This window comes from Lissotriton helveticus, chromosome 3_1 (genome assembly GCF_964261635.1).
Source record: "Lissotriton helveticus chromosome 3_1, aLisHel1.1, whole genome shotgun sequence".
NCBI lineage: Eukaryota > Metazoa > Chordata > Amphibia > Caudata > Salamandridae > Lissotriton > Lissotriton helveticus.
Genome location: NC_136061.1, coordinates 273,558,748 through 273,571,628, shown reverse-complemented (window position 1 = coordinate 273,571,628; position 12,881 = coordinate 273,558,748). Strand labels below are relative to the sequence as shown.

General features: G+C 44.8%; 1 protein-coding gene across 1 annotated transcript in view; it reads right to left on the bottom strand.

The window, feature by feature from the left end:
* The window catches only part of CA4 (carbonic anhydrase 4), a 66,610-nt gene extending 55,407 nt beyond the window's left edge, over positions 1-11,203 (bottom strand). The window contains exon 1 of the mRNA XM_078679801.1: positions 10,791-11,203. Within this exon, the coding sequence (XP_078535927.1) occupies positions 10,791-10,860 (70 nt within the window). The 5' untranslated portion in view covers positions 10,861-11,203. The remainder of the gene's footprint in view (positions 1-10,790) is intronic.
* Between the last annotated feature and the right edge of the window lie 1,678 nt (positions 11,204-12,881).

Genomic DNA, 12,881 nt, shown 5'->3' with positions numbered 1-12,881 from the left:
AGTTGACAATTTCGGGTGGCTCCCGAACTACTAGGAGCACAAGCAATCTTTTGCTGAAACCTCGAAGATTTCGGAAGGAAAAAACGTATAAACGCTCCTTTTCAGGTATGGCACCCAGGATCTGGAACTCACTCCCTCCTGAAACAAGGCTCATCTCCTCCAACACAATCTTTAAGAAGGAAGTTAAAGCGATCCTCATGGCAAAATACACATGACCTATTCTACGTATCACTATGAATGTCACATGAGTATCACATGAATCTGTACCCTGTATTATCGAATTACGTAATTGTATACGCTCAATCTTTGTATCTTGTTATAATGTTTGATGCACCTGGTTGATTATGTATATTGTTATATTGTTGACGCACCTGCTTGACTTTGCACACTTTACCCTCTCCACCTCAGCGATCCTTACTTCCCTTCTACTGTCGCACCTGTGGGACTATACATCCTGCACACACCCACCTCAACTAGGCCCACCTTTAAACTCTATATACTCTAAACACGCCTAAGCAAGTATATGCTCCTTGTTATTGCACTTTATGCTATTGACACAATTGCTTGTCTATACTCAGTGTACCTACACTACCACACCTGTGACCTACCTCATGTCCTTTGACCTACCCATGTAACTAGCACCTTGTACCTAACTACCTCATATATTACTTTGTATATACGCTTCTTACCTTGTATTTTTACTTTGTATTTTTACTTGTAAAGCGCTCTGATATCTGCAAAGATCTTGTTCGCGCTGTATAAAACTCTCAAAATAAAATAAATAAAATAAAGTAAACGGGTTGAGAGCAGGGGCGGCTCCTTCATAAGGGCGGAGAAGCTTTGCGCAACTCGTCAGTCAAAGAAAAATAAAATGATAATAAAACCTAATTTTATGTTCCCATGATTAAGAGGGCCAGAAGTGGAGGCCGCCCATTCGCCTACAATGCTGCTACGCTGTGAATACCCTTCCCCTCTGCCTACGGAGGGAAACTGGCCATTTAGCCTTCTGGAAATCATTGAAGACCTGGCTCTTCCCTTAAGTATGCTGCGCTGTCGTTTTCAGCTACTGTCTTAGTGTTGGGACGCCCCTGGGTAGCCATGCGCTCAATAAATGCTGCTTCATTCATTTTTCTGTGACTGTCTTAGGCATGCGTGTAGGGCGTGACAGGCTGGGAGGAGTAGTGGGCACTTAAAAGTGCCCATGTAAGTTTGGCCGGCCGTCTTAGGTCGGCTAAACGGACATGCGCATTTCTATAAGCCGCAGGCGCCCAGAGACTGTATGATCAGAAGACCTAGCACATCAGACCAATCTTGGAGCTGCTCTCATAGCATGAGAGCAGGGTCTTGATTGGATAGGGAGCCTGCTTTCCCAGAGACTGCTGGGAGAGCACCGAGGCAGGCATTGGAGGCAGCAAAAGGAAAAGGATGTTAAAAAAAATGTAAAAAGGAGCTTTGAGGGATAACAGTTTAGGGGTTGTGAGGGGTTTTCAGGGTTCAGGGATGGGTGGAATGTCAGGATTTTTAATGTTTTTTAAAATCCCGGATGTACGATATTTAAAGCTTGGGAGGGTTTTTAGAGTTTAGTGATGGGTGGAGTTTGGAGGCGGTGAAGCGTTTTTAAGATTCAGGATTGGGTGGAGTTTATTGGTGGTGAGTGTATTAAAAGTGGCAATATAGTGAAGTAATACTGCTTCAACATATGCCGCATTACACCACGTGATTTACCTTTTCTCGCCACATGATTCAATCAGCTCTGCTGCATAATTTGATCCTTCCTTGCCGCATAATTCCCGTGGACCTGCTTATATCTTTTCAATTAAACGACACTGGCCCTTTAACGAGTGAAACTTCAAAGTCCACCACCGCCAAGTGATGAGGGAAAGCATGCGGCGGTCCGAGTGCGGAGGAGTACAGTAAATATTCAGCGCTTCTTAAAGCAAACAGTTTATATCTTATGGAGTGGCGCCCAAAACAACAGTGATTTGGCAATTTAGCTGTTCATTGACGGAAGAGAAAGTCTTATCTGCAGAGTCCAGTCCCTGCGAGTCCAGGGCCTGGGCATGCATGGGATGTGCTTGCACAGACAGATGGTGGAACAGCACGGTGGGTTGAGCGCTTGCTGTAGCGACATGCATGTAACTGGCAGATCACGGACTGGAATGTCGTCAGGGGTGTCTCAGCCATTCATTCTGCTACGACTGATACAATCCAACACTGAAGTTGATATATTACCAATTATTTAAAATATAATTTAATTTAATTTAAGGTGTGGAGGGCATAGATGACTCTTTCAAGCAACAGTTCACCTCAACCCAGTAAAATAATTAAGACGGTAGAGGCTCAAGAAATGTACATTTAATACTATCGGCCTCAGCAGCGCCTTACTGTAAGTGCGTCAATCACGTGACACAATACTAAAACACAACCCGACACTGAAAGCACCCAAAGGAATGCAAGAAGGCAGAAGTGCACCCTTCACCAGCCGCTATTAACGTTTCATATAGCGCTAACTATCGCAGTCTTGCATCTTTATGGAGCTGTAAAAATCAGGTGTCAATGAACGCAAGGAAACTCATTTTATCACATCAGAAAGTTGAAAGGCTATGTCGGCCTCACCAATCAAACAGGTGACGTGCACGGCGGCGAGCACGGAGCTCAGCCGCAGCAGGCACATGAACCCGCCTAACTACTTTCCCGACAGAACCCAGGGCGAGCTCTTGGATGGGAGCCCTCCAGAGGTCCGGGCGGTGGGGGATGAGCAGGGCCGTGGGGGGCGGGCCGCCCCGGAGCGCGCGGGGCCTTGTCGGATCCTTCACTGGCAGGCTCCAGAGCGGGCTCAAGGACACATTTTTCCCTGCAGATATCCTTAATGGGATGCTGCTAATCATTAGCTCGCGCTCAGTCCTGCGGTGCAGGTGTCCTCGCGTGCCGCTCCGATGTCCACTGACGCCAGGACAGAGGCCCAGTGTTAAACAAGGCAGCTTCCAGGCATGAAACATGTGTTCAGGCCACTGGTGCCGTCTGTCTAACATGAAATGGAGAAAACGAACCACGTTTCATAACATTTTTCACAGAGTCATGGTGGAGCAAATTCCTTTTGTCCTTTCTTCGCAGCTTGGAATGGATCTTACTATTTTTTTTTCAAACTTAGCCGTCCGGAAATCTTAAACATTTACTTCCAAGATGAAGCAAAGCCTTTTAGGCTCCTTTTTTAGCTGCTGACAGACTGAGGAGCAGAGCACACTCGCTAGGTGCGGCTTGACTGTGCAGATGTTGGAGGCCTTATGTGGTCAACCGAATAAAGGGGTTTAGGAAGCCCTGCAAAGAGAGGGGCGTTGACTCTGCCCAAACGTTAAATAGAAAGAATGGGCTGGTTAGGGAGAAAACATGGATGAATGGATGAACAGATGGATTGGTGGATCGGTGGTTGGTTGGATGGATGGTTGAATGAATAGATGGATGGAAATGTGAAAGTATAAATAGATGGGTAGATAAATGAATGAGGGTTAGAAGGGTGAAAGAACATTTGGAAGGGCGATTGTAGGGAGGGCTGCAAGAATGGATGAGTGAATGGATGAATTCAAAGCATGGAAGGATTGCTGGGGGAAAGAATAGGTGTATGGATAGAATCCTAGATGGACGAGTGTATGAATAAGTGGGTGAATGGAAGTGTGAAAGGAAGGGTATATGGTTGGACGGGATGGTGGAAGGGACTCTTATAGGGAGGTTTGGGCTTCGCTAACCTGGTAACATTTGTGGTATGGTTCAAATATGGAGGTGTTGCAAATATCTGGCGAATCCCTTGCTTGTATTGCAGTTCTGGTGTGGTGGGAAGCTTATGCTCAACACAGAAGGGCTGAGCTGAATATGGTGATAAGCTAATTATCACAACTATAGGTCTGATCTGTTTGTTATGGAAAAGTTAGGACAGAGGCAGTAGGCCTGACGTATTTATCGTGAAAAGAATGTTAAAGCCAATAGGCATTTAAGGGTGGATTGTCATTGTACTTTGGTAAAATTTGCAGGCATGTATTTTAGTACATGGAGCCACAAAATAACCACATGACTCAAGGGTTTTGGTGTTGGTTAACTTTGTGATAAACTCTCGAGGTAAAGATTTAAACATTTATAATCTTTGTTATGCTGTTTAGGGAAGTTACGTATATCGTATTATATGAACATATACCCATTGTCACAGTCACTGGGATCTGAGGAGCACAACGTATCCATACTTTTTAAATTTAAGAAAAGTAGTTCCCCTACTTTTTGTGAAAAGACAATCGTCCCGGGAAGGTTAAGTCTGACAGTTAAAAGGCTTCAGCTGAGGTGTAAGGCCAAGAGTCTCTTGTGCTGTGAAACTGAAAGAGGAGCAGGCAGATAAAAAAAGCCTTCTTATCCCGGGAGCTGCTGCCTGAAAGAAATGTAAATGTGCTTAACTGGTCAATCTGCAAATGTAAAGGGTACTTGGAAGCTGGTATTGGCTTTAATTGATGGAATCACTTGAAGCTTCCTGATATCACAGATTTATTCTTTTTTGTTGGTATTTCAGGGGAGTTACCAACTAAGCTGTAAAGTGTGTTCTTTTGAAAGACAGTTATAAAAAAGTGCACTCCTTACAGTCCCGGTTTTCCTAAAATCTATATTTTCAAAGCACATTTTTTAGCTTAAACTTTTCTATGCATTTTGTAGCAGACTATCTTATTCTGCTTGTAATGAAAGTTTAAAATAATGACTTACATAGTCAGTGTTTTCTGTCACAGGCTGGGGCCTCACAATGCTAAACTTACATAAGTCACTAGTCTTCAATGTACCAACGAGGATTCAGTACTGTGGCTCTCTGGTTACAGACACAGACCTCTGCAGTGCATGAACATTTTCTGTATATTTATAAAAAAAAGTTTACTGTATGTCTGTGAGTTGACTTCAGGGCGTTTTTATGTGCTGCAAATGTGGGGGCTAATTTCTCTGCTGTTGGGGCTAATTTCGTTGATGGAGACCTGCGTGCCTTTTGAAATAAAAAAAGCAAAACGAACTTTGTTCAGCACACGCAGGTCCCCATCAACGAAATTAGACCCCAGCTAGGCAGCACACCAAAATGCCCGGTAGCCTGTCCGGCCTTGGTTGACTTGTGGAAAGGCTTATGCAGATAAAGGCTGCAGAACTGCATGGGGCAATGGTTAACTAATTTATGCCATTGGCTTTATTGCTTAATGAGTGACAGCCGTTTGTCTGATCATATGTGCACATTCATTGGAAAATGTTTGTGATTTGGTGCCTGGGATAGTCCTTTACGGGTACGTTTACTATGAACTTGTGTTGTCCTTGTGTGAAGCACGTCATTACAAGGCAAGGCATGTACTTAAATGGGATTTACAAAGCCATGCAAGGGGCCTTGCAATACTTTGTGAGGAAATGTAATGGAACGCAGAGGCTTGCGCTACGCTGTGTTACATTTCTTTATGTGTGGAGCATGTGTGTTCCTGTTCAACCACCTGTGGGATTGACACAATTCCAGAATTAAAAAAGGCAGTTAAACTTGAATTGCGTAAAAATGGTGTGCCTACCACAGAGAAGCATAACAAGGGGAAATATTTGTTATTTATCTTCATTATTCCACTTTCTGTGTGCCGCATTCTGTCAGTCACCACCGTGTAGTTATAGTTAGATCAGAGTTCCCAAAGAAAGAGTGTTTTTGTTTTGCTAATAACTGGTGCCATTTGACAAATCTGTACAAAACTTTCCAAATCCCAACCACCTTAGCCCCTTCCTAGAACGTTTTGGGGTGATTCCTCAAGAGTGGGGCAAGAAAAAATGAGGGTGGGTCCAAAAATAATGATTCCGCATGTTAGTTTCTGTAGGAAAATTCTGTCGGAGCTACAGAAACAAGCATTGGCAAAGCCAATAGGTTTTGCCTAAGTGAGACTTCATCAGTGTTTTTCAGACATGTTGGATATCAGAGCAGACTGCTATGTAACATGACTTATAGTAAAAGTAAAACATGCTCTATGACACCGCTAGCGTTGACTGCATGACAGGGCTTTTTTTTACTTTACTTTAAGCCATGCTGCACAGTAGCGTGGGCTGCTGTTCAACATGGCTATAAATAAAGAAAATCAAGTGGCATGATGCTGCCAGCATTGATCGGTCATAGCGCTTTTTTGCTGTAAGTAATGTGATGCTGTGCAATACGTCTAAAAAAGCGCCAAGGAAGAAACACAAGAGAGGTGTGGGGTAAGAGGAAGGGAGAAGCAATGTACAGGGGGAGAAGAGGGGAACAAGCAACATGAAGGAGAGAGGTGGACTGTAGAGTGCCTGCACTTCAATACAGTGCATGGCAAACAGTAAAGAAAAAGTGCCTTCAGGAGCACGCAGCCAGTGGAAGGACACTGGCCTCAAACACCAAGCAGTACTAGGTCCATTCTCCACAGAAGAGAACACGAGGAAGAAGCAAGAGGCGAACAGGAGTTGCCAACTAATAAGAAGCAAGGAAACAAAAGTGACAGGGAAGTCAACCAACGACAAGTAATGGCCTTTTTTTTTGTTATCCAAATATTTTACCGACGACACATGCATGATGTGAAACCTAAAAACTCTAAAATAGAACTATACCAAATTTAAAGTTCTGGCAGCCCTGCTCAGTAGTGCTGGTACTCTCCTTTTAAAGTGATAGTAGCCTTTAAATTTATGTATAACTTACTTATTTCGTGGTTCACTATATTGTAATATTTACTGTATATATTCTACTTGTCATGTAAAGCGCTCTGATACTCAAAAGAGTCTTGTTCGCACTATATAAAACCTTCAAAATAAATAAATAAAATGAGAGTACCAGCACTACTCAGAAGGGCTACTATCACTTTAAAAGGATAGTTCCTGCACTACTCAGCAGGGATACTATCACTTTAAAAGGATAGTTCCAGCACTACTCAGCAGGGATACTATAACTTTAAAAGGAGAGTACCAGCACTACTCAGCAGGGATACTATCACTTTAAAAGGAGAGTACCAGCACTACTCAGCAGTACTTCTGTCACTTTGCTAGGAGAGTACCAGCACTACTCAGCAGGGCTAAAATCACTTTAAAAGGAAAGTAGCAGCACAACTCAGCAGGGCTACTATAACTTTAAAATGAGAGTGCCAACACTACTCAGCAGGGCTACTATAACTTTAGAAGGAGAGTACTAGCAGTACTAAGCAGAACTTCTGTCACTTTGCTAGGAGAGTACTAGCACTACTCAGTAGGGCTACTATCACTTTGCTAGAAGAGTACTAGCACTTCTCAGCAGGGCTGCTATCACATTAAAAGGAGAGTATCAGCAGTACTCAGCAGAGCTTTTGTCACTTTGCTTGAACAGTACTAGCACTATTCAGCGGGGTTACTATCACTCTGCTAGAAGAGTGCTATCACTACTCAGCAGGGCTGCTATGACTTTAAAAGGAGAGTACCAGCACTACTCAGCAGGGATACTATCACTTTAAAAGGAGAGTACCAGCACTACTCAGCAGGGCTGCTATGACTTTAAAAGGAGAGTACCATCACTACTCAGCAGGGATACTATCACTTTAAAAGGAGAGTACCAGCACTACTCAGCAGGGCTGCTATGACTTTAAAAGGAAGAGTACCAGCACTACTCAGCAGGGCTGCTATGACTTTAAAAGGAAGAGTACCAGCACTACTCAGCAGGGATACTATCACTTTAAAAGGAGAGTACCAGCACTACTCAGCAGTACTTCTGTCACTTTGCTAGGAGAGTACCAGCACTACTCAGCAGGGCTAAAATCACTTTAAAAGGAAAGTAGCAGCACAACTCAGCAGGGCTACTATAACTTTAAAATGAGAGTGCCAACACTACTCAGCAGGGCTACTATAACTTTAGAAGGAGAGTACTAGCAGTACTAAGAAGAACTTCTGTCACTTTGCTAGGAGAGTACTAGCACTACTCAGTAGGGCTACTATCACTTTGCTAGAAGAGTACTAGCACTTCTCAGCGGGGCTGCTATCACATTAAAAGGAGAGTATCAGCAGTACTCAGCAGAGCTTTTGTCACTTTGCTTGAACAGTACTAGCACTATTCAGCGGGGTTACTATCACTCTGCTAGAAGAGTGCTATCACTACTCAGCAGGGCTGCTATGACTTTAAAAGGAGAGTACCAGCACTACTCAGCAGGGATACTATCACTTTAAAAGGAGAGTACCAGCACTACTCAGCAGGGCTGCTATGACTTTAAAAGGAGAGTACCATCACTACTCAGCAGGGATACTATCACTTTAAAAGGAGAGTACCAGCACTACTCAGCAGGGCTGCTATGACTTTAAAAGGAAGAGTACCAGCACTACTCAGCAGGGCTGCTATGACTTTAAAAGGAAGAGTACCAGCACTACTCAGCAGGGCTACTATCACTTTAAAAGGAGAGTGCCAGCACTACTCAACAGGGCTACTATCACTTTAAAAGGAGAGTGCCAGCACTACTCAACAGGGCTACTATCACTTTAAAAGGAGAGTACCAGCACTACTCAACAGGGCTGCTATGACTTTAAAAGGAAGAGTACCAGCACTACTTAGCAGGGCTGCTATGACTTTAAAAGGAAGAGTACCAGCACTACTCAGCAGGGCTACTATCACTTTAAAAGGAGAGTACCAGCACTACTCAACAGGGCTGCTATGACTTTAAAAGGAAGAGTACCAGCACTACTTAGCAGGGCTGCTATGACTTTAAAAGGAAGAGTACCAGCACTACTCAGCAGGGCTACTATCACTTTAAAAGGAGAGTACCAGCACTACTCAACAGGGCTGCTATGACTTTAAAAGGAAGAGTACCAGCACTACTTAGCAGGGCTGCTATGACTTTTAAAGGAAGAGTACCAGCACTACTCAGCAGGGCTACTATCACTTTAAAAGGAGAGTGCCAGCACTACTCAACAGGGCTACTATCACTTTAAAAGGAGAGTGCTATCACTACTCAGCAGGGCTTTTGTCACTTTGCTAGGACAGTACTAGCACTATTCAGCGGGGTTACTATCACTCTGCTAGAAGAGTGCTATCACTACTCAGCAGGGCTGCTATGACTTTAAAAGGAAGAGTACCAGCACTACTCAGCAGGGATACTATCACTTTAAAAGGAGAGTGCCAGCACTACTCAACAGGGCTACTATCACTTTAAAAGGAGAGTGCCAGCACTACTCAGCAGGGCTACTATCACTTTAAAAGGAGAGTGCTATCACTACTCAGCAGGGCTGCTTAGACTTTAATGGGAGAGTGCCAGCACTTCACAGCAGTACTGCTGTATTTGAAATGAGAAACGGAGGTGCTGTACTTGTAATGGGACACAACCATCACACGTCAGTGAGACTGAAATACTTTTAAACTATGGGTCCCTGCATCTCCCGGAAGTGCTGGCATATAATGAATAGGAGAGTGCCTTCACTTCTTAGCAGGGCTTGCATACATAAAATACAAAATAAACAGCACTTCTCAGCAGAGCTTCTGTAGCAGTAATACAAGAGCGCCAGTACCTCTCGGCAGGGTTGCTCTCCCTTTCAGTACTAGCACTATTCATTAGGGCAGCAATGTAATATGAGAGTACCAGTGCAGTGCTTCTGAGCAGGGCTGGCATGCCTTTAATGCAGGAGTAGCTGTACTCTTCAGCTTTACTGCTATCCCTCCAACAGCAGAGGACTAGCTCTACCTTCAATGATAGAGAGATAGTACTTCACAGCAGCGGCGCAACAACAGGCGTAGCTCTCAATAGTGCAACAGGTGCAGTGACACAGGGCCCACTTCATAAACTGGTGGTTTATCATAATCAAATCAGGCTGTGGGTCCCAATTTCATTTTTTCGAATCAGGTTCCATGGTACCTTCTCTACACCACTGTGCAATTATGTTAACAGAAGGAAGCGAGCGCCTTGAAACGGGTAATGACCACTCCCACGCTACCCCTATTCCTGTTTGTAACATAATTACAATTTATGAACACAAAATGAACCCGCTGGTAAGTCTATTAGCGAGTTATTGCACCTGTGTCTACGAACTTTGTGCAATGCCCTCTGTGCACCCTGAGAGGAGCAGGATAAATTCCCAGCCCCTAGACCCCGCCCTTATTTCTAAAGTCGATAAAGTGAGTACCATTAAGTGTGTAATAGCGGCACGCGTTATTCACACAGCCGCGGAGCTGCTAGACTGGTGCAAGAAACTCAAAATAAAAACTACACAATGAAAAGTTCTGTATAAAAAGTACACAACGGAAATATGAGAAATGTGGTGTACTTTCTTACACTCTGTAAATATAAGGGTTAAAGAAACTGCTACAAGCACAGAACCGTGCCAACCATCAGCTGGGAGCAACCAGCCTGATCAATAAAATGAGCGCCGTTTATTTTGGGCAAAAGAATCACCGTTATTAGTGACTGTATGCGGCGCGCTCCGTCTGAGACAGGAAACTCTAGTAACATAGCTTAGAGTGACAGTGCGCCTGCTGCGGCTACCTGGAATTCTCCGTTCACATTTCACTTCATTGACTTTCCTTTTCCTCTTTACCAGATCGATAACTGACCTCATGACTGAATTAAATTATGATATGACTTCTTCCGAAAATAGCAAACTGGACTCGGTAGCATCACCCGCCAACTTCTGTCAAAAATGATGCCCTATAAACTTCTGAAAGTCGACTATTCGAGCCATGGCCAGATGGCGCGGGATACGAGGAAAGACGAATTCAAAGGATAGCGCCTAGACTGTGTCACTTCATTTCTAAGATACAGACGCAGAATCCAGAGCGGCGCGCGTCTTACCTTCCGCGCTGGTTTCCTCAGAGCACAGGCTGCAGAGCAGCGCCAGGAGCAGCGCCGGGACTTTCATCATCAGTGTAGGAGGCCGGTCCGTGCAGGAAGCGGGTTCAATGACGCCTGAGTGCAGTGCCCGAGCCCTCTCGGCTGCCTTTTTATAAGGCTCGGACGGCCCTGCTAGATGTCAAGGTGAGCTCCTCCTCCAGCCTCGGCTCTGTCCTCCCCCCTGCGGCGAGGCCTCCGGCCCCCCCACGGCCGGTGTCCGGTGGGAACATTTCTCAAGGGGCAGCGCAGCGAGTGTCGCTCGCATTCCTGCCACTTCCGATAAGCAGGTATAAATAAATCTATCAGGACGCGGGCACCTCGTGCCCTGTCAGCCTTGTACTGCACTCCAGCACCGGAGAGATCTCTGCACCTTCACGGTTCAAAGACCGAAGGACGACATCCCAGCGTCTCACCTGAGACTGCGCCAGTTGGGACTTATCTGGGCTCCCACCAGCCTGGGTGACTTTCGAAATACTACTAAAGTTCGGTACCGAGTACCGGCACTTTTTTTATTTTGAGAGGCAGAGTAGCGGCACTTCACAGGAGAAATATAATAATTTTAATTGGAGAGTACCGGCACTTCTCAGAAACAAGCAAGTACTCTGCTGCAGAGTACCTGCACTTCTAATTTTCAATTTCAAGCACTGGATATGTGGCAGCTATAAGCTCTCAAACAATAATCGCTGGCTGGAATCTAAATTCTCAGAATTGCTCAGCGAGTTAAACTCTAGCTGCTGTAGGAGATGAGTTCGAATACTTTGAAAACCAACTCAGCCTTCCATCCTTCTCAGGTCGATAATTTGGATGTCATGTCGGCGCTAAGAAGAACAGTGGTCCCATGCATAAAACAATATTCAAAGAACAATAAATATAGACACAATGGATCTACATTAATTTGACATGTCCAGACGGACAGAGGTCTCAATCTTTACTTAGTCAAGAATGAGAAACAAGAATTCCTTAATAATAATGTTTCAAATAACCACTGAGGTATGCGTGTTTCTCATTCTTGACGAAGTAAAGATTGAGACCTCTGTCCGGCTGGACATGTCAAATTAATATAGATCCATTGTGTCTATATTTATTGTTCTTTGAATATTGTTTTATGCATGGGACCACTGTTGTTTCAAATAATCATGTTCCCCGAGGTCCTATGCTGACTCCTTCGGGCTCCCTTGTTGGCCTTAAACATGAAGTCACCTAAAAGAGGCAGCAGTGTTGCACGACGCGGTATATAAAAATACGTCATTATTTAGAAATGCATGTTAATATGAACGGATTTTGTAAGTAAGCAGGTGTGATTGGGGTAGTCTCGGCCGAAATAAAATATCACTTTTAAGTGTTATAAACCGTGCTTCGAAATGGAGGCAGCTCAGTGAGTTGATGGTCAGGGTGTAACAAAGGCTCGCGGTGTCAGTCTGAGTTCCTTTGGACCTGGGAGGGGGAGGAAGGGGGAGGGAGGGGGTTCAGTGGCGTAACAATAGCCCCCGCGGTGCGGGAGGGGGCGAGCTCGAGGGCGCCCCCACCATCACTGTGCGCGGAGGAGCCTGAGAGCCCCCGTAGTTTTATTACGCCACTGGGGGAAAGGGATAGGAGGCCCCCCTGCGGTCCAGGTGATAGACGTCCTTCCTTATAATGATTTCCGCCTGCCGCAATGTTCGCACTCACGTTCCCCTATGGAGGGTGTATTTTATTTAGTTGAGTTATTTCACATATCAGGAACTAGATGCAAAGGGCAGAAAACATTTAAACTGTAGCATTTACACCTATGGGGCATTCACAGAATGGGGTCCCATACACCTCAAAACCAAGCAGACAACATCCAACAAAGAAACGCCCACTGTCTGTGATTGTTAGCGACGGGTAAAGAGAACAGTTTACTCGTTAATGGGAAGAGAACAGTATTGGGTGAAGGGTCCGGCTGACCTCAGAACTCAGAGCACAGGGTGCGATGCAGGGGGTAGCCGGGAGCGCCTACAGAACTCTTCAGAGCTACAACTTATGCGAGACTCATTTACGAACGGTTTATATTGTATGTTTGCACGCCTGTTC